A 22,579-nucleotide genomic window follows, 5' to 3' on the forward strand; every position below is an offset into this window, starting at 1 on the left:
TGTCCTCAGTCAGTTCTTCTCGTGTTTTACTGACACACACTGACACATTTTTCTTTAAAGTAATTTTTAGTCATCTAATTCAACTATCACAACATTTAAACGAAAAGTTCTTTTACTGCTGTCTTGTCTGATTTCGTCTTAATTAGCAACACTGCCACGTATGAAACATTAAACACGGAATGATACACAGTATTTTGTTGTATTTTCCTCAGTAAATGATTGATCATTACTTTTTGAGCAACTGATTAACCTGTGGTTTTTACATCTGAGCACCTGATCTCACTGTAACTGAACTTCACAGCTCTGTGGGATGCACTGTCCCTCAAACCTAAGGAACTCGATAGAGTGCAGGCCTGAGAGGACAGCAAGTAAAAGGTCTTTTTCTCCCAGACCCTGAGGCCTGATGAGCTGTTATAGACTGGGACACTGGAGCAGAGCAGGTATGTGCTGCCCTGACCTCCGATGCCCGAGGAAATGTGGGCATCTGGCCAAAATGGTTGCATAGTGATCGGCGAGCGTCTGGCTGTTTCTCTCTCTCTGTCTTATAGCGACTACATCACTATTCTCATCCACCCACAATTCCTCCGTCGAGCTGAGCTTTGACAAGCTACCGAGAGCTGTAGTCATGGCAACGGACAGACCTGCCGATGCCCTTGTGGATCATTTCTTGACAGAATTCCTCAGTGTCCTCGCCCAGTAAAAGGTCAGCCCCTCTCTGAATGGCTGTTTATCTTTGCAGATGCATAGCGCCAGTGTCCCCTGGCTACCTACATCGCTCCTGCCCAGGAGCTGTTCTTTTTCACCGTTTATTCTGAAAGCCAGAGCTCATCTCTAAATTGAGTGAGGAATTTGCTCTGTGGCATCCACAAAGAGGATCCACTCCCATGATCCTACAATTGTGCTACAAAATTTCAGCCCTCAATTTCAATTTCTTATTTCATCCTCATTTCTTCAGAAAGACTCAGGTACTATCAAACTACAAAAATGCTTTTGCAAATAAAGGTCTATGGTTCAGCATATTCACAACAAGGACATCTATACTGTCTCCTGAAGGTCACAAATCTTGGCTCCTCTGCACTGAAGAAGCACTGAGGAGTTTTTGACTTTTGTTGTGACACACAACAACAATCACACACACCTGATGAACAGCCAGCTCAACAGAATGGATGTCCTTCCAGCAACTGGAAAGAGGAAGCCAGAGACTGGAGGCTGGTGGTTAGGGAATGGGGACTGAGGCTGGTGACTGGTGGTGGTAGGGTGGGGCAGATGGTTGAAAACGACATTTGTGGGAGTGAAAGAGGGAGAATAAATGAAGGGAGAAGGGCAATGCCAGAATCCATTGGGAGAATCAAAGGAGAAAATAATCATTCTCAATCAAAAACATGTAATCCTTTCTAGAGCCCCAACCAGCTGGTGCAGCACCATTCATTACCATTATACACCTTTGTTACAGACAGGTGATTCCTTTTAAGTCAGATGACTATTGAATACAGAATTTTTCGCTCAAATCTAATCTTTTCAAATGATAAGTATAGTTAAAATTCAAAGCGGATATTATGCAATGTATTTTTAGTCATGGACTGAACTCACTATGAAGCCTATCGATGATGCATAAATCATCATCTGATATCATGACACAAGGTAGGGATCAGTAATGCATCACTGGAATTGTAAATGAACCATGCTCCCCCATAAGCCACTGTTATCAGAAATAACAAGTGACAAGAATACAAATCTGAACTATTGACTAATGTGACTCACACTCCTGTTACTGACAGTTTTTTCTCTGCCTGTGGCACTCAAAAACATTTTTGCTTTCAAAAGCCAATCCCTACATAATAATCCTTAACAGTACTCGTTCCCTTTATTTGTCTCTTTCTGTTTTAGAACATCTGTACCATTAACATCACAATCAATGCCTCAATTTAGTCAGTAATCATCACAGGCCTAGATCACAGATATGAGCAGAAATATCTGGCTCTCTTTCTATCACACAATCATTTCCATCCATTTTTTTTTGCAGCCATTTTTCTACCATAAACACAGAAACCCACGTGCCACATAGACACTATCACAAAAGACTTTCAGTAATCTTGCTTTCACTGCCTCCCACACAGGCATCTGCAAAAGAGCACGTGTGGTTCACAGCAGTAGCCTGGTCCATGCTGCCAGAGACTGGCAGATTCAGAGATCTTAATGTGCTGCATACTCTGTCAGCATTAGGTTGTACTGTAGGTCTTTGACAGCTCAGAACTAAGATATCAAGCTTTTAGCAAATCCATTTTAATCATACTGAAATTTTTATTTTATTTCCCTACATTGAACATGCCTCCATCCTGCATATTTCATCATAATGCAGAATATGTCAGGGATTGTGATAGTGACTCTTTCAGTTTTCAGTTTTCTTAGAGAAGCTGAGCAGCATAAAGAAGCAAAGGAAATCTTATGGTTTTTTGGTTTTTTTTAATAGAGTTAAAGAAACAGTTTACACCTCTGCTTAAGTCTTTTTCTCCTTTCTATTGTCCAGGTGAATGATTGCAAAACAGAGTGAGGCCTTTGCAGTGCGACCCTGTCCCATGCTGCTTCCTCCTCTCAGGGGATGGCCAAGGTCCAGGATGGACACACAAACGCATGTGACAGGTACGTGATACTAGCCATGACCTGCACAAATGACAAATGCCTAATCCTCTGTTGCATTTGTATGGATATTTATTTAGCCATTTAAACATATATTTGTGTCTATACACATTGCAGCTCTGTGATGTTAGAGGACAGTCAAGATGGTATGGACAATGGTACCCTGAGTCCTGCCTCAGCTCGACAGGTCACCCTCCAGCGCCATCCAACTCAAGGCTTTGGCTTCATTGCAGGCAGCCAGAGGCCTGTCATTGTACGCTCCGTCTCTGCTGGTTAGTGTGTGTTTGGTGTGTATTTTAGTAAGAGAGGCAGATATTGAGGATATGTGGAGAGTGATGACACTTTAAGTAGACTCTGGGGTGGCTAAATTTAAACTTTCCCCTTCACTGTGTGTACATGCTGGATGTGTGTCCCACCTCACGTGCAGGCGGCCCCTCCTTTGGCAAGCTTCTCCCTGGGGACCAGATCTTGGCCATTAACGAAGAGACGGTGAGCGACGCGCCCCGAGAGAGAGTCATAGACCTTGTAAGGTAACATCCTTTACTGTCCCAGGAGGGAGGGAGGGAGGGGAGGGCATGGGCCAGGGTACCACACTAGGGGACAAGAGGGACAAAAGAGGATATGGGTAAAGAGGCTGGATCAAAAGGAATAAACTGTTTCCTACTGCTGGTGATGCATTACATCAACACAGATCTGAAGATGAGTCAGTCCTTTTGCAGCTGAAGGACAGCAAGGAAATGGCAGATATAAACTGGAGAAGCTCTCTAAATACCATTCTGTCCGTAGCATTATCTAACCCACTCCACTCTCTGTTGTCTTTCCATAGACGCTGCAAAGACACTATAGTTCTCACTGTGCTGCAGCCCCATCAGGTAGTATAATGCAAAACTCGCTTTCATGTTCCTCTCCCTCAAGATTCCTCTTACTCTTTGGCAGTCTTGACACTTTTCCTTTCACAATGAATCATGCAGCAAGATAACACAATGCTCTGCTCCAGCACACTCTAATACACTTCAGACATACATTTGGTATTCATAGACTGTGCCTACACATTAGAGTAATTTCTTTTTCTGGCTACCTTGTTTCGAACAGCCCCATGTGGGCACATAAACACAAACATAAGATCACATTAAATAAGGATTCTGGGTGCCTCCATATCAAGAAAATATTTATTTAGCCAACTAACCAAATTGTATATTTAGAAGATGAAAAACTGCTATGAAAGTGTAAAAATATGTAAATCTCAATAATTTTTTTCCTGGTCCATAATTTGCAACATGGAGATATGAGTTACGCAGCTATACTGGAGGGTTTTGCTTATTAGATAAAATGACAAAGATCTATACTGCACTCAGCAAAAATAAGCAAACAAACAAAAAAAAAATACAGAAACTTTTAGCAGGTGAATGTCACATATAAAAAGGTTTGTCGCATTGCAGGAACATTTGCCAGCTCTCAAGAAAACGTCTCTTTAACAGTCACACAGCAGTCACAGGGGCTTTTCTCTCATTTACGTCTCTTCCTTTCAAGCTGATTCAAGAGTTCCCCTGTCTCTCTGTCTCTCTTCTTGTCCTCAGTCACCTAAGTCTGCCTTCATAAGTGCAGCCAAAAAGGCCCGCCTGCGAACTAACCCGCCTAAAGTGCGCTTTTCTGAGCAAGTGTCCATCAGCGATCCAGACTCAGTAAGTTCAACATGTCATGTTTTTCCGTGACACATGTATGGAAACATGCTGTCACAATGTCCTTTCTTCTCCAGCTGTGCATTTCTTTTGTCTGATCATTCATGCATTCATCTTCTACCACTTATTCGTTTCCGTGTCACAGGGGGTGCTGGAGCCAATCCCAACTCACATTGGGTGAGGGCGGGGTACACACAGAGAGAGACAGAGACCAACAACCACTCACACTCAGACCTACGGATAATTTAGAGTCAGCAGTTAACCCAAACATGATGTCTGATGATGATGATGATGATGATGAAAACATGTACATAAAGGCCCGGGAACCAAACCTCTGGCCTTCCTGTTGTGGGGCAACAGTGCTAAACACTATGCCATCATGCTGCCCACACACACACAAAGAAAATCCAATTTTGGTATTGACTATAATTTTGAATTTTAAGAACTATGATTAATGAACAAATTTATTATCTATATGTTATTTATTCAAAAATGTCAAACAAAAACATATGAAATCGTTTTTAATGAAGAAAATATATTAATATATATATTTTTTTACCACACACACATCTCAAAGGTTTTCATTCAGTGCTAAATTCTGTGGGGTCAGTAAAGAATCTATGGAAGAAAAGGATGCAACCAACTAGTGATCGAATGAAAATGACAAGCATGGACAATCAAAGATTCAGGACTCTGAGGAAGGGGCTATTTCATCATGTTCTTTTCCATTTACCTGAACTTAATGGAAGACAGTAGAGAGCAGGATTGCCAATCACATGTTCCTCCAGGTGGTTGATAACCTTTGAATGAAATACAAGACAGTGTTAGTGAACCAAGCTCACTTTTCATTACGACTGATTATACCATCCTCTTTAGTATGACAGTGCCAGAAATGGCGTTCATGTGATGGTCATAGATTTCCTTTAGTTGAGTTCGGTCAGCCCAGCAAAAACCATTGGTTGACAGCAACGGGAAGCCTGCATAGGTTCTCCTCCCAAATCTCCTTCCCTCTTCCTCTAGCAGTTGGCAGGGAGATGCTACAAGTGATAATGATTGGATATTTCAGCCACTAACCTTTTACTTCTGACAAGACATTTCTTAATGTGTGTCCTTGGTGATCAGGAGCCACAAACTACTATTGATCCTTTAAAAAAACCTATCACTCCTGGCCATCAAGGCTGGTTTTTATTGAGGGAAAGAGATGAGGCCATCGCTATGAGCTGCCTGCCATAAACCTTTGCCTATATGAGGTGAATCTGCTCCAGCTCACCCTCAATAACAAGGGCAAAGGTAGTGGCTTCCCATTTGGGGCATTTTTTCAATGCTGCACTCTTGTTTTAATGCTGAAGTAGAGAGATCTGTTCACTCATAATGCAGGCTTTAGACATTTCTTTCTGCAGAGGAACAGCTTGTTGAGGCTTCTGAATACTTAAGTTCTCAAAAAAACAGACTGCTGGGCATCTGCTGTGGACACAACTGTCTCTCTATTCCAACTAAATGCATTTTCTGAGATATACTGTTACAATGTCTGCCTACTATTTCTATAAATCTCATAAGCAGATAAAATGGGAGAAATGGACAGGAAAAAGATAAGGATTGATTTTGTTTTGGAGTTCCTTCCTAAGAAGTTTTTCACTTCCTGTTGCCTCCTTGCCAAATGTCACATTTAGACCATTGGGTCTGTCTTAACATTAAGATCCTTCTTTTTCTCTGATCACAACTGTGATTCCTTAAAACTACATAATTGGAACTGAGTCATTCTCTTAAAAGGCCTTTAGCAAGATTAAAAACGAGAGGTTGGAACAGAAAAGAGTAGTGTCCCTGTCCCTTGTCACAGAGGAATGAAGAATGAACTAACCTCCATACCACCTGAAGTCTTGTTCTCACACAAGCTTTAAGTAGAAGCACTAACCTTGAATCAAACACCAATTTGATCGATTCCACTATCCAGTTTCTTAGCATGTATACATTGCAGGGGCAGCACAATGGCATAATGGTTAGCACTGTTGCCTCACAGCAAGAAGGCTGTGGGCGTGATTGCCAGGCCTAGGCCCATTCTGTATGGAGCTTGCATGTTCACCCGGTACCTGTGCGGGTTTCCTCCCACCATCCAAAGACATTGGGGACTCTAAACTGTAGGTAGGTTTGAGTGTGAGTGTGAGTGGTTGTTGGTCTCTGTGTGTTGGCCCTGTGATGGACTGGTGACCTGTCCAGGATGTACCCCGCCTTCCCCCAGTGTGAGGTGGGATTGGCTCCAGCACCCCATATGACCCTCACAGATAAGTGGTCAAAAATGAGTGAGAGTGTAAATTGCATTAATGTTTTGGAGAAGGTGTTAAGTTAAGTGTGTATGGTGGGCATCCTGAGGCAGAGTTAGCCCCCTTGCCAAACTGAGCAGAGTTCAGTTCAGGTGAATGTTCATTATTCACTTAAGAACTCCTTTCCTCATTTTTATTACTTCTCCTTCAACAGCACTACAAGTGCACACCCAGCCTTGTCCCTGATTGTGTTTGTATTGTGCAAATTATTTTTGAATATTAATCTCATGCCCCCCCCCCACTAAATCGAAGGTGTTCTCTATTTCAATCACTTTCAGACAATGCTAAAGGACGACTCCTTGCTACTCATACCAAATGTGCTGAAGGTGTTCTTGGAAAATGGACAGATTAAGTCCTTTACATTTGATAGCCGTACCACTGTTAGGGTATGTATTCACAACAGCTCAGTCTGATATTGAAATGTGTGTGGATGCTTTTGCAAGGGTTGAACAATTTTAATATCACTGTGAATTAGGGGTGTAACGGTAAGCTAAAGTCACGTTTAGGTATGTATCTTAGTTTTGAAATTGCGGTTCGGTACATTTTCAGAAAAATGAAAAAAAAAAAAAAGTGTCTTGTTTTTCATTTATTGTAAAATTGAGAACAAAACACTGAAAATATTGAACATAACAATTCTCTGAACAAGAGATTTTTTGCTTTTTAAAAAAAAAAAAAACAATAACATACCTGGGTCTAAGTACAAAAATAAAAACAAGTAATAAAATAATGAATTAAAATACAGTATGTATAAAATACTGTAAGCATTTTCAACTTCACATTCAAACTGCTCAATAACATTTGGTACACCCGTCTATGCGTACCAAATTGTTTGGTACACCAGTTTATTCCTACCAAACGGTTCGGTATGAATACACGTATCGTTACACTCCCGCTGAGAATTGGGCTACTTAAGGTTCAATCATAGTAATTAACCCAAAGGGATCTATTACTGGACTGCACGTTCCTCAATTGTGTAGAGACCTTTCAGGTGATAGCAGCTGTCCAACCCAAAGCTTTGCCATTAGGTTTCACTCCCTCTCTGTGTGCCTGCCCAAACAAAAAAGCTGGTGAAAGTAAGTTGCAAATATAGAGACATTTATAGAAGTTGGGACAAGGATAGAATTAACAAAATATGGAACACTGGACAGACTTCAGTCAGGTGGCAAAGAAAACACCATCATCGCGAATAAATAATAATAATGCTTCATTTCAGCATAACTTGCAAATACGTTTCCATGTCATTATAAAAGTTTGGAAATATGTCAATGTTGTGTTTACAGCTTGTTACTCCCCCCGAAAAGAAATATAAAAGTTCAGTGTATGATAGAAATACCACCACTTCAATCTTCAGTTAAGTTATGTTTTAGAGCTTAATAGAGTGATCACCAAATACAAAACAGTCACACATTATGAATTACTACATATCAACAAGGTCAGTCACACATGCATAAACAACTTCATTTTCGCCTTCAAATTTATATTTAAAAAGGATGTGTTTGGAGAAAATAAAAGGAAAACAGCCAATTTTGGGAAACATCATCCTCTCAAATTTTTGGAATTTAAAATCTCCTCTATGTAATTAAAGTTATAAAGTAACAAATGAATCCAGCAAGACAGAGGTCATTTCTATCTCCATGTCAGCCACTAAGATGTGTCTGACATCTCCGAGCAGACTCATTAAACAGACTATTAGATTTCACAAATCTCTCCTCTGTTCATGGAGGGAGAAACAGAGCAGCACTTTAAAGGAGAGATGGAGAAAGCGCTCTCCTGTCAGCCTAATTAAATGAAATTTCAGCATAATAAGATGGCTCAGATCAATAAAACAATATCACAGATTAAATCAATGGAACAATAGGATGCCCAGTGGTACGCCAATTAGGCTGTCAATTTAAGAAGCCTTCCTACAGTATTTTATTTTAAAATCTATAGCACACTGTGGGTCCTTTAGTCAACTGTGAGGCTTCCCAAAGCATCATTTAATGCAAAGCAAACAGCTCAGCCCTGTTAAAACTTTTAGGGGCAGTTGCAGTTCAGGTTATATCTGCAAGTGTCAGTTAAATCGTTAAATCGTTTACGGGAAGCAAATCATGAGTATAAATATTTTCCTCCACATTGACTTACAGGCAACATAGCATCACAATTGAATCCCTTTTAATGGCCATGCCTCCATTATATTCAAATTATGAAACTTCATCCTCAGACAAAGCTCATGGTAAAATGCAATTTTTCATATAGTATTCTCTGTGTATTATCGCCAAATCATTTATAGATATCAATTTATATGGGACCAAAGGTTTGCCCAACCAGGCACACAAACATTTTCTTAAATAGGATGCATTCACTGTGCAGAATAAAATGTCATTGGAAGCTTTCTACTGCAGAAACATCATATCACTATAAAAATCTTGCACCAAAAATAGAAATTTCAATTTGGTAAACAATTCTGCTCAGACACTGAGGGAATTCATGAGGAAAATAGCCTTTGTAGATCAAATATACTGTATATTTTAGCTAATAAAATCAGTTTCAGCTGTATTCTGGCCTCTAATCTTTTTCCATCTCCATCCCTCCAGGACGTAATCTCCTCCCTGCAGGACCGCCTCTCACTGCGCTACATTGAGCACTTTGCCTTAGTACTGGAGGCAGGTGGACTGGACCAGAATCAGAGGTTGCAACTGTTGCAAGAGAACCAGCCTCTGACACATGTAAAAAAAAAAAAAAAAAAAAACTGTTGAAATAATGGCTACACTTAAACGTGATAGTTTGGGTTATCTGTTGTGTTTTGTGTTAGGTTTCTTGTATTACCTATGGTAGATTTGGAGCATCACACAGCTTATAGAAGCAGCAAAGGCACCATCACAGAAGCTGAGTAACGATGTGGAGGAATCCATCCACAAAAACATGCATGAGCCATTTTTTCAAAAGTGCACAAAAAAGCCAATATCAGTTGAAAAGTACATTTCATTCTAAATATTTTCACAGATTTTTCTTTTTTTGTGTCAAACAGTCATTTCTGCTACAGTTAGTGAACCACTTTAGTCGTGTACAACTACAAACAACCATAGTTATTAGCCACTCCAGAGATCAGCTGTTTGACTCATATAGAACTAGAAGCAACCGCTTTTCTGGTATGGTTGAAGAAAATGCCGTTTTGTGATGACAAGGTACAGCAACGCTCTACGGTGCGCACTTAAAATCCTTAAATTTTCTCAAAAATCGGCAGTGCGCCTTATGTGTGAGTTCTTGTTGTGCTTTCTGACCTCGAACCAGTTTTATGTGTTACACTGCGCTCAAAAATCTGTCAGAGTGTTTTGGTGCGATGAAGCATTCAGCTGACACAGGGAGTTGTGTTAACGTTGGTCCTTGGTTGGATGTGGGCTGCAGCGTCAGACAACCTTAGATAACTAATTATGTAGTGCTGCCAAGCAACCATCATTCAACATTTAGTCAGTGTTACCTTACCATAATTAGACGTCAAGCCAACGTTAGGTTTTTAACGTAAACCCGATTTTCAAATCCTTATCATAATCCAATTATAATCAAATGTTGGGATACATCACACTAACTTCAGGTGTTTTCTATCACTGGCAACGATAAACCAATCAGAGAACAGGACGTAGCATGCTTACCTCCGCCATTTTTTGCAATACGGAACTGTGCTTCCAAAAAATATTACTGTACATTAAGATGTGAGTGTATTTTTCTGTATTTGTTACAACTGAACAATATTCTGAGTTATTGGGAATGAGTTGAATGAAGTTCGGCTAACCCGACTGTTTTGTTTCGCTTTATATGTTTTATCATGAGCCGTTCATTGATAGTGCGTCTTATAATGCGGTGCGCCTTATGGTCCGCAAAATACGGTACTCAAACATTAGCATTAACATTGAAGCATTAACTTCAAATGATATTGGTTTTCATCTGTGTGCATTTTTGTGGATGAACTGCACATTGCTCATCTTCTGTGCCAGTGCTCCCAACAGCGTCTCAAAACTGAGAGGCAATGATGGGACTGCAGATAATGCAGATTCAACACTTAGGACAGTTAGTACCTCACCCAGCCAAAAATCAAACAATCCAAATGGTTACTTAAAGGTATGAAAATAATAAAATCAACCACAATCTACAACATGTGTCGCTTGCGTGCTGGAGTGTTGGGCAATTGGTTGATTTTGCTTGCCCATTCTCCATTTATTCTAAGTGTGTATTTCTGAGCTTGAGCTTGTGTTTATTTGACAAATGCTCAATGGGAAGAAATTTTGGGTGGTGAGGCTCTGCTGATCTCCTATTTGTCAGAAAACTACCAATGATAATCTGCAAGAAGAACAAAGAGAACAATGTTTTTAACACCCAGGCAATCCTACTAGGCATGACAGCTGGCTACCAGTGTTGTTAGACACTCATATTTGGTTGAATGTAGGGTGCGATGTCAGTTAACTAATTTGTGCCCCAACAAACAGCTAATACTTTGTTGTTGTTTTTTTTTTAGTCTGTTTGTTTTAAAAATAATTTTAGTAATTAAAGTCCAATGTCATCCAAATGATTCATGTCAGGGTAATCTTGACATTTGATACTAAAACTTCTGTCTGACATTGGCGTCCAACATCCCTCTAATGCTTCTTGGGATATCACTAAAACTAAAATTCGAAAATGAATTGATCTACAGATGACTAACCTAACTAGTATCTGACCATCTTTCATCTATATTTCATCTCTGTCACCTTTTATAGTACTAATAATTTGAGGTTGTTTGAATTGTTTCATATGTGGTAATGCATTTCATCACCTTGATTAAAACAACTTTGTGCACATAATATGAGGGAATTGTGAACCTAGAGGCTGCATCCACAATTGACTTATTGGAAATTATCCTGTGATATATACCTTATGTGTGACTAATACCAAAGATTTAGTTATGTAGCTGATAATATTGTATTCCCTCAGGTGGTGCACAGAACCTATTTCCAAGGGATGAAGTGTCTGTTCCGCATCTGCTTCTTCCCTAAGGACCCTGCGGACCTGCTGAGAAGGGACCCTGCTGCATTTGAGTACCTTTATATACAGGTAAAGCACTTGTTCAAAGAGGATATCCTTCTAAAATATATTTAGGCAGAGGGTTCTAAAAGGGAGCCACAATTAGTCCGTATCTAGCTTGTCCTATAGATAGTTTTAGTCTCCTGGTTTAATTAAGGGGTCTTGAAAGGATGCAAATGCCAGACACAGACTTTTGACACATTGTTGCAGAAAATGAACTGCACATTGCTCATCAACAAAACACTTTAGCTGGATAAATTAAAAACCAAGTAAATTTGAATGCTCTTCCTAGCAATCAGACCAAATATATGACGTACAGAGTGATTCCAGACTTTGGCTGTGTGCAAAACAATTCATGTCTTTACAGAGTCGCAACGATGTCATCAAGGAACGCTTCGGCATGGACTGGAAATCTGACATCACATTACGTTTGGCTGCTCTCCATATCTACATCACTGTGTCCTCTGCAAGGCCCAATCAGAAGATTTCTTTCAAGCATGTAGAGTAAGTCCCAAAAAGAGAATTAACCTTCAAATGAACTAATGAGAAATTACAGACATAAATTGATGCATTGCATTATTTTTTGCCTCATTAAGAAATATGAGTAGCATATCATAGAGTCCCACTGTGAAGTTTGTTCATTCAGTAATATCTAAATGATTAATAGTTAATCCCAGTAATATGAAAAACTCTAATTACTCAAGGATCATTTTCCACAGGTCGTTATGAGACAAAGGAATCCATTGCTTTGTGAAATTACATCTCTCCCTCAATTTGTTCATTTATCCTACAAAAACTCCACCTAGCAAGTAATTGGCTTCTCCAGTCACAACTGAAGAAGCATAACAGATCCACTGTGCTTGTAATAGACTTAGGGTGGCCATGCCAAACCCGCAGTTATGGAAGATGTAAAATAGGCACACTCTTGTGTTCCATGGGATAAAATAACTCCTTTGACTGCTCAGTTGTGACTGAGCCTGCCTAGCTTCTGATAAAATACACTTTAGTTTTTCTTCTTTTCTTTCACTGACTGCTGTTTGCGCACAGAAAAGAGTGGGGACTAGAACCTTTCCTGCCCCTCACTCTGCTTCCAACCGTCAAGGAGAAGAATGTGTGTAAGACCCTATCTCAGTTGCTAAAGACCTATCAGCATCCACCTCCATCAGGCAACAAGGTATCTCCAGATCAATCATTTCCACACTGAGTCCTATAGTTAATTTCCAATATTATTACCATTTGTATCTCAACCTTTACTTCACTGTATTCTATATGAATGTCTGCTGGATTATCAGCCACAGCCCCTCATCTCCGAGATGAAACTGTTGCATAAGAGTTTTTAAACAACATTTGTGGCTCAACAGCACCCCCAGGAGGACATAATTAGTACAGGAGGAGGATGCTGTTCCCAAAGATGAAAGCCTCTTGTTTATCACTCTGTTGACAGGTCCCTCCCCTCCAAGGAAAACTGCAGTACATGCGTGTACTCAATGACCTCCCACCTTTTGGCGGAATACTGTTTCACACTGTTGGACTGGTAACACATTTTTGAATCTTTGTGCAAAAGCAAATGTGTGTATTTCTTCAACTTTTAATTCCATGTTCATATTGAAAAGGTGTATATCATATTCTAGTAGTCTCAGCAAAAGCAAATAACTTCCAGTGTTTTTCTACAGGATGAGAAACAATCAGCTACAACACTTCTTGTTGGTCCTCGACATGGAATTAGTCATGTGATCGACTTAAAAAACAACCTCACAACAGTTTTGGCCGAGTTCAGTAGGGTTGCCAAGATTCAGCTTTACCGGGAGAGTCAAGGAGTGGCTCGTGTGGAGCTGACAATTCATGAGGCTAAGGTATTACACCAGCCTCAAAAATGCATGTGACCAAAACACTGGGCATTAACATGACAAATCATAGTACTGCAGAGAAAAAAGGGATATTTTGCTGGGCAAATTCTTAGAGAAGGGTTATTACACTGTCTGTGGACCTTTTGTACTGTAGGAAAAAAAAAACAAAAAAACAAAAACAACAACTGCTATACACAAATGATAAAAATAATAATAAATAAAAATTAGGTACAAATTCATTCAACAGTTTTAGAAATCTGATCATCTCCGTTCATTACAATATGAGCTAAAAATACTCATTGTTTGTTGCCTAAATATTTAACTAATCCCCTTCACTGTCATCATGCAGCCCCTGGTCCTGCTAATGGAATGGCCTGATGCCAGTAACTTTGCGTGCCTCATCTCTGGCTACTACAAGCTGTTTGTTGACCCTAAACGAACTATCTACTTCCGGACTGCTGGTCAATCTCAGCTGACCAAGGGAGGTACGTTATTATTTTTCTTGACTTTTGGTTAACTTTGAACACCTGATTTGCTAAGGCAATAAATTCAAAAACACATTTGTGTTTATTTAGAGTTTAAATGAAAGAGCCTTTATCTCAGCATCATTCAGCAGAAATGTATGACAATATTTGCAGTCCTCATGTGTTTAGGCTACATAACACCTGATTTAGTTCCTCATTAGCTGAAACCATCAACTTTAGTGACCAGGTTATCTAGAAATATCATCCCATGGCGCCCTCTGCTGTCTCACCTCTCATCTTCATCTTGACTCATTGGAATGAGATAATGCATATTTCTTTTTCCCAAGCTATCATAACAATTCAATTAAAGTCAACGGTGAATTGTACTTTTTGCTGTAATCATAAACATCTTACTGTTCAAACATGAACAGATTGTCTGCCATCTGCTGTCTCAACCTGTAGTCCACACCATCACATTCCACCAGAATTTAACCCTCCAACCTCAAACAAATTTCAATTCAACATCCATCTCTGAAATACAAAATAACCTCCATGTGACCACCAGCTGTCGCCTCTGCTTTCCCATCTGGAACTTCTCTCTCGCCACTAACTTCTTAACACCTCAAACTATCAACTGCTCTGACAATTCTATCCTCAGATTACAGAACCTCCCACCATGTTCACCCACGTCCTGGAACAACCAGCTTGCCAAGCGGAGGCCGGCGAGGGGATGAGAGAGAAAGCTCGCACAGGGAGTCAGGGTCTTCAAGGGCCCTAGTTCCAGCAGAACCTCAGCATCTTGGCTTGTGTCATGTCCACCTTCGAGAACAACAATTTCAGGAGCTCCAAACAAACACTGAAGCTGAACTCGACATCAATGAGAATTTAATTTCCCAGGAGCCCCACGGGCGACCTCGCACCAAGTCAGACCCTACTCAGCAAAGTACAGAGGAAATAGCTGAAGTTTTGGAGAGCCCACCAGTGGAGAATGCCAACTTTAGAACAAGAGCCCAAACACTGAGTCAGTCCCAGAAAGCTACACGATATTTCTGTGACTCCTGCAAAGCTAGGCTTCGAGCAGAAGGTTTCTCAGCAGCAATGAACAGTAGTGGCAGCTCTGGGAAACATTGCTCTAGTGCTTGTGCCTCCCGAGATGCAGGTGTAGTTGACCTCATGGCCCTTCCGCCCCCAGGGAATGAAGAGGAGGATGAGGAGGAGGCAAATGGTGGAGGAGATAAGCTGCAACCTCCGCCACCTGCTATTGCTGCACCACCACCTGGATTCAGGGACAATAGTTCAGACGAAGATGACACAAAGAGAGGGAAGAAGGCTCGAGTCAGTGCCAGTCCAGCAATCGCCTCTGGGAAGCTGGCTCAAGCCAAGGAAGATGTGCCAGTGACTCTGATTGATAATGTGGCCACAAGAACAGTCCGAGATCATGCCCAGGAGCTTGATGATGCTCTAGTGTCTACCTTACAGGCACTTGAGGCTTTGGCAGCTTCTGAGGACTACCCCCATCACCCTCAACAGCCAACACAGACTGCAGGTCAACAACCTCAGTCATGCAACAGCCAACATCTCAGAATTAAAAGTAACACTAACCCAATTAAACACATTTTTATCAATTACAATGTGCATTTGCAGTGCATACTCTTTATTACAACCGAACAATAATATAAAGCAGAGGGCTTAACACTATACTATAATGTTTTAGACACGCTTTGTGTCTAAAACATTATAAAAACAAGCACATTATTTAAACTGAGTGAAACCTTTTGATTCTACAAATACACTGTGTGCACATATCTGAAGAACACAGATCTATGTTGAAAAGCTACAGTTCTTCTAGGTTGAGTGAGACCTGCTCACTGGTCCAGAGATGACTTTGACACTTTCCTTATGTTTTTTGTGAATAAGGTGAACTCACTTGACTGCAAATGTGCTGTTGCTGTTTGCACTTAATTGATTATTCTAACAGTGTGTTGTTGTGCATTCTTCCTCAGGCCTGATTGTCTTAGCTGCCATTACACCTGAGTCATCATTGGACTCAGGACACGAGACCAACTCTTCTGAATTAACAGATGTTTCTGAGATGGTGTCAGCCATGAAGCAGAACCAAAACCAGGCCTACTTGCTGGCTCACCACATCAACAAAGAACGTATTCTCTGCCGCCGTGATTTTCCCCTGGCTATTCCTGGCTGCACTGCAAAAACCATTGGGACAGGGGCCTTCTCTGTGGGTCAGATTCGTGCTGGCTGTCCACCGAAGCAAGTAATCCTCAGCAAAACTGTTCCCTTTAAAGTCAGTCCAAGTCCAGATTCAGCAATACTCAGTGTTGTGACAGAGCAAGGGGGCAATCAAGACACAACTCAGACTGAACAGAAGGCAGAAATTAAAGAAAGTTCTGAGTCCACCAAAGTAAACACCCCTATTCCCCCTACTAAGTCATCCGAAGAACTTAAAGTATCTGATGCTTCACTGAAAACTCAAGACCAGAAGTTATCAAATTCATCTGGGGAGACACTGTGCCAAAATCTCATTGAGGGTATAAAGGGGAAGGCAACAACACCCCTTAATACAGACCCTAGTAACAAAGCCTTACCAATCCTCTTGCCTGTGGACAGAACTGCCTCTGCCAAGATTTCCCCCACAAAAATGTGCCAAGATGCCAAGACTGCCTCTAGCGAGACCATGAAGCCTTCAAGCTCAACAGAACTTCTGCCAGTCGACGACCTTTTCTGCACATGCCCAGTGCAACAGGAGACTGGGCCTCAGCTAAGACTAAAAGACCCACAAGTTCAGAAGGTAGTGGTGTTTCAGTCCTCGTCCCCCACAGACGATGAGCGTCTTCGGGCCAAAGGCCTCCAGCTAGCGAGCAGCAAAGAAAATGCAGTTAGAGTAGGAGATTCTTCTTTAGCAAAACCCAGCCCTCAAATACAAACCAAGTACCCTCCTTGTTTGCCTGTAAAAGCAGAAAAAAAAGAAGCAGTTGAAAGCAAGACTGAGACTTCCCAAGGAAAATCCCACCCCGATACACAGAAATGCCACATAAAATCCTTACCTATTTTGGATGATCCAACAATGTCAAGCCCATCTGAAGAAATGGTCTCCACTCTCCCAGTTAGAGACTCAAAGAAACAAGGTAAAGGGAAGTCCCAGCGTAGTGCTCCTTTCTTGAGCTTTAGAAACCTTCTTTCAGCTACATTCCCAGCAAGAATGCGAAGAGAAACAGATGAGCGAAGGGCCCAGTTGCAGAAAGTCCGCCAATATGAGCTAGAGTTCTTGGAGGAGTTGCTGAAACCCAAGTCATCCCAGGGAGAATTTTTGCCCCAGGGATCTTCACCTGTGCCCTCAGGCACTCCTTGTGCCTGCCAACTCCGCACCAGCCCTGTCCTAAAGGCACCAGGTATCTCTAGGGAGCAGAGACGCAGCTGTGACTGTAAGCGAATGTGTAGGGGAATGCGACTACCTGACACTCCTGTTGGCTCAGCAACAGAGACACAACACAGAGGCAGGGAGAGAGCTATCTCAAAGACCTCTCCAGCAGTCTCCAAAGCCGCTCACATTCAAGGTGCTACAAGGAGACCCCAAACCTTAGAGATCAAGACCACACGAATACGATCTACCAGCCTTGAGTCAAGAGAGCCAAGAGGAGAACATGGCTCTTGCCTGCCCACCTGTACTTCTCAAACAGATTGCATGGGAGCACCGCAGTATAAGAAACTCCAAAGGAGATACAGCATTGGAGAACTGGATAACAGTACTAGCACACCTGTGTATGCTGAGGTGAAGCCCAAAGCTAAGAGTCTGGAGAAGGAGATGGAGAGAGTGAGGGCTACAGGGCTGAGGCTCCCAACCCCAGTAGAGCCAGTCCACACGCAGTCTCATCAAGTGGAGGGGAAGGGGAAAAAGGGTGTGTTTTCCATTCAGGGAGAAGAGCTACTGTGTGAAAATAAAGAAGGGACTGGCGAGCTGCTGACCCTGCCGAGTGAAGACAGTGATGAAAAGGATAAATGTTGCTCCTTCTGTTTCTGCTACAGAAAGTGTGAAGCAACAGATGAAAGCAGTGAGAAGGATGAGCTCTCATACTCCATCCCCCTACAGGTCCTTCCAGGCATGGAGCTAGACTCTCGTACCTTTCCCGTGGTGAGCAAAACTCTCCAGGTCCTCAATGCAGAGGACTGCAGTGGGGAGGAAGAGGAGGAGGAAGAGGAGGAGCCACAGACACAGGAGATTGACCTGAGAGCCTGTCGTACACTGGAGGGGAGTTTGGCAAGGGTACAGGCTCTTCAGGGGAAAACATTCAGCTTACCTGATGGTTTCCTAAATGCCCAGTTGGATGCTAATGAGTTGCTAGCTATCTTACGTCAGTGCGCAAACAGCCCACAAGCTGAGGGTGAGGCTCGTCTTCAGCCCTCAAGGATTGCAGAGTACAAACAGGAGCTGGCAGTGCGCTTCAAAGAATTCAGAGCATCTTGTCGACGAGTGGCAAGTGTTGAAAAAAGTCCAACACGTATGCTTGCCGTTGTCTCGGCTAGCTTCCAAGTGTTGTGCGAATTGACACAAACCTTCATTAAATTGGTCAGAGGGGTTCGTTCAGAAGCGCAAAGGCTGCAGCTGTTGAGAAAAGTTGAGGAAGTAGCTATCAATTACACTTTGCTTCTGCGTGCAGCAGAAGAGTCAATGGGACACTCAAGCAGTCTACCGACGAAGACGGTGAGCCCTCAAGTTCCCACCAACACCAACAACATGTGCTCACTCACCCGACCCATCAAAACTTTGCCTGCCCAGTAAAATTTAATCTGGCAGGGTTATAATCAAAACAGTTCAGAATGTGGGTGGCTACTCTATACAAATTCATTATTTATTCATTGTTTACAATTTTTTTACAAGACGTGCAATTAATCATCCTCAGTAAAAATTGCAATGCAGCTGTCCATCCCATGTTTACAGGCCCTGAGGTAGCCTTGTGGATCTTGTTTTGAAATATAAAGATACACCGAACTAATGCACAATGGAATAAGAACCCTATAATAGACTGGGTGATACAGGGCTAATCACCTCATATTGATATTCACAGTATACAGAATTCATTATAATATCATAATTTATATGTAATATATATTTAAGTTATGTTTACTTAGCAAATACTATAAAGTTTTGTGAAGAAAAAGGGTACAGAATATATTTGAAATTTATTGAATTAAGAGAAATATAAAATCTATAACAAATCATGATAAATTAATGTATGCTCTGGACAAAATATTTCAAGGATCTCGTTAAGTAGCGACTTCTGTAAATTTGTAGTCCAAGGCATTGGTTGGTTAGATGGTGATGTGTTTGTCTGTTGAACTTTCTAACTGTTGTAATGCAAAATGGCAATCTCTGTTGGCTATGTTGACCTATGTCTGACATACTGATACAAAAGTAAAAATGTAAGTAACAGTGTTAGAAAATGAAACCCACTGAAAGAAAAGTATGACATTAAACTATCCTTACTTACAGAGGCCCATTCTCTCACTAAAACAGTGCAGGTATGAAGCATACCTGCTCAGGGCAGACAATGTAGCAGATACCTAAGTCACAGTCTTATACACTACACACTAACGAGTGTTGTTGCATCACTTAGTTGGAGAGAAGAAATACCCATAATATACTTCATAATGCACAGAGTGTATTTTACACCATCACTAACCCATAGCTCACTTGCCTCTCATGTGTTGTGAATCATAGTTTTAAATATAGCCATCCACTTGCAAATGAATGAACATATCACAAGGGTGTTTGTACAACCTCTGAAATTAGTTTTAAAAATCAAAATTCATCTTTTAATATTTGACTGTGTTTTTTTTTTTTTATTCACTCACCACTGCTGAAACCCCACACAAACAGTTTCACACAATTGATCGCCTCAAGTTAAAACTTATCCCTTTCAAAACCCCTTTGTTTTTATTCAGGGTTCCATATACAATATAAATACATTTGCTTTCTATGTGCTATTATACATTGTGCGATCTAGCAAATATATAAGAAACACACAAAGTAGTTTTCTATGTATTTTAATAAAATTAACACATCTGTTTCCTGTCTGAAATCTCCTTTGTGCCTCATCCTATTGTTATTCTTATTGTTATTCTTATTCACAGAGGCTTTATAGTTGTACTGGCCTAACATGTATACTGGACAAACTGTTAAAAGAAAGTGCAGTGAAACCAAATTAATAGCATCATCTGGGCTGCCAAAATGCTGAAGACCAGAAATGCAATATAGCTGTTTTTTGCAAAAAAAATTAAAAATAAAATAAAATAATAATAATAATAATAAAAATAAATAAAATATTGCTCAGTCCAATGGGATGTTACATGGTACTCCAATAAATCTCACTCAATATCACTTTTTTAAATATACATTTTGTATGGTTTAAACATCCACCCTGAGACATTGCATCTGATCAACCTCAAATCAAGGCATTAACTCTTATTGTTTGGGGTTGAGGAATTAATTTCACTAATTTTATTGCAGTTTAAAAGAAATTCACAAATGTTCATTTTATTGCACTATATTTTCTAGCCAGATTGTGATTTTGTACTAAGTGTAAATTTGAGATAGACATTTTTCTGCTCATTTCATTCAGTCTAAACTTAGAGTGGGGTTCTAAAACATTTTTTCATTTTGTGCTGATAATGTCCATTCCATACAAACATATCTAATTTGTTGTACTTAATTTCTTGGTTTGAGCATATAAATGTGGTGTTGACAAGCACTTTCTTTTAACTGGCTTTCCTCTCCTGTTGAAGTGGCAGTTTCCATAACCATATGCAGTGTTAGTGCATGTTTTCCCTTCTGTATTAGACTTTCAGGGGCAGATGCTGATGATACTGTTTGTCAAGATCATTGTCCCATTTCAGTGCATAAAAATGGGGGAAAAAAATTAGAGGTCATGGAGGCAACATGTTAATGTTTTGCAAATGACATTTGGTATGTTAACGGATTATTCTACGCTATTAATGTAAATAATAAGATAAAATATTTGAGAGAGCAAGAACCACTTTTAAAACATTACTCATAACAAGATTTATCCAAACTCTTCACTATTTTGTAAAAAGGACAAGATGAAACATGTCTGTAAGGTAATTATTTATAGTAGTAATGTAACATAGAGACTAATAGCAAAACATATATTTTAAAGAGTATATTATGAGTATAAAGCATGGGACATGTTTATTTTTATAAATAAAAATATTAGACAATGTTCTCCCATCAGCAATTGAAAAATTTAACATACTTTCTGTGGTTGTCACTGTTCAGTTGCTTTGCTAAACTATGTGGATTTATCTATGTTTCATTCACTCAATGAGCGCTCCAATCCATAGTTTCTTTATGAGCACATATTCATTCCTGCTTTTTTTCTCCCCTCTTACTGTCAATGACCTTGTCCTCACTGTGGTCCTCTGTCTGTGTACAAAGTTAACTCATGTTTTAAGAGCAATAAAGTATATTATTTAAACTCTTTAACAGAATTGGAAAATTACATTGCATGCAGAAAACTTGTGGTAGTCACAGGGTATCCATAAGACGGATGTCATGTGAAAGATGAACATCCTGTTTGTGTATGTCTTGGTGTTACTTGTAGGTTCTTATTGCTGGATTTGTTTCATTCATGGGAGTTTGGCAGAAACTGGAATAGCGCAACATCATGGTTGTGCAGTTCTGAGCCATTTCTGAAAGGCTAATGGGTTTATGTAAAAAAAAAAAAAGTTACTTAATTGGTGCAACATTTGAGCAGAAAAAAAAAAGATGATCAAGTGCAACTATAGCTGTCTGTGGACGAACTACTGTACAATACTCACGATTGCACACACAGGTCAAACCACAACATATTTCAATAGAATTAGTGTATTCACTGTGGGCGCTTTAACACTCAGGTGTTATAATAACACTATCAATGGCAACTACAAAATTCCATTGAGCTGTGCTGCCAACTGTGCTTTTCCACTGTGGGAGTAAGAAAAATAGTATTGTTCTTTAAATAGACATATCATTCTTACCTCTTTGAGTAAGTGCAGTTTAGTGAAACTGAATTGAAGTCAATAAGGCCACCGTGTTGTCTCTGAGTTCCTGAAGGGAGCATCGGGAAGACATCTGCCAAACACAGAAAGTTAGATTATGACCATATGAGAGAGTTGTGCAGTTGTGTTGTCTTTCTACCAACAGGAAGGCAGGCTAAATACAAACATGCTTAAATGTATGAGTAGTGTAACTGCAATGCCCGCCCTAACAAAGAAAAGATAAAGAATATTCATTTTCAGAGAAAACACTAATACAGAAGCATATTACCTGAGAGCCAGTGCAGGTGTGTTTGTTGTTGCTTTTTCTTTTCTCTCTCTCTCTCTCTCTTTTCTGATTTATAAAAGAAACCTGCACCCCGGAAACGGATAAGTGGTAGAAAAAGAGCGAATGAAACTGTGTTTTTATTTGAGTTAATATAATGTAAAAAGGTTACAAATCTCCCGCTATTCGTTAAAATACTAATCACGTGCTTCTCAGACGCTACCTACTAGGCGCGTTCACGTGCAGCTGTTCTCGACTTCTCGCT

General features: G+C 40.4%; 1 protein-coding gene and 1 long non-coding RNA gene across 2 annotated transcripts; one reads left to right on the forward strand and one right to left on the reverse strand.

Annotated features, from left to right (window-relative positions):
- The first annotated feature begins 581 nt into the window (after window positions 1-581).
- On the forward strand, window positions 582-19,036 carry frmpd3 (FERM and PDZ domain containing 3). The gene is made up of 16 exons (XM_029512663.1): window positions 582-703; window positions 2,528-2,640; window positions 2,755-2,909; window positions 3,065-3,167; window positions 3,464-3,509; window positions 4,215-4,319; window positions 6,913-7,020; window positions 9,211-9,342; window positions 11,582-11,701; window positions 12,039-12,175; window positions 12,719-12,845; window positions 13,116-13,205; window positions 13,345-13,524; window positions 13,868-14,003; window positions 14,641-15,528; window positions 15,986-19,036. The coding sequence occupies exons 2-16, from the start codon at window positions 2,600-2,602 to the stop codon at window positions 18,775-18,777; spliced, it is 5,160 nt and encodes a 1,719-aa protein (XP_029368523.1). The 5' UTR covers window positions 582-703; window positions 2,528-2,599; the 3' UTR covers window positions 18,778-19,036.
- Window positions 2,544-22,379, reverse strand: LOC115049984 (uncharacterized). Its single transcript, XR_003841163.1, has 4 exons — window positions 22,321-22,379; window positions 22,032-22,125; window positions 5,050-5,116; window positions 2,544-3,230 (listed from the first exon to the last, which is right to left on the reverse strand). It is a non-coding gene; the product is annotated as an uncharacterized LOC115049984 (long non-coding RNA).
- Between the last annotated feature and the right edge of the window lie 200 nt (window positions 22,380-22,579).

Source organism: Echeneis naucrates, chromosome 10 (genome assembly GCF_900963305.1).
Source record: "Echeneis naucrates chromosome 10, fEcheNa1.1, whole genome shotgun sequence".
Classification (NCBI taxonomy): Eukaryota; Metazoa; Chordata; class Actinopteri; order Carangiformes; family Echeneidae; genus Echeneis; species Echeneis naucrates.

Coding starts and splice junctions, on each gene's coding strand:
- frmpd3 (XM_029512663.1), top strand. CDS start 2,600: ATGGCCAAGGTCCAGGATGGACACACAAACGCATGTGACAG. Junction 12,846..13,115: donor CACCTCCATCAGGCAACAAG/GTATCTCCAGAT, acceptor CTCTGTTGACAG/GTCCCTCCCCTCCAAGGAAA. Junction 14,004..14,640: donor ATCTCAGCTGACCAAGGGAG/GTACGTTATTAT, acceptor TTCTATCCTCAG/ATTACAGAACCTCCCACCAT.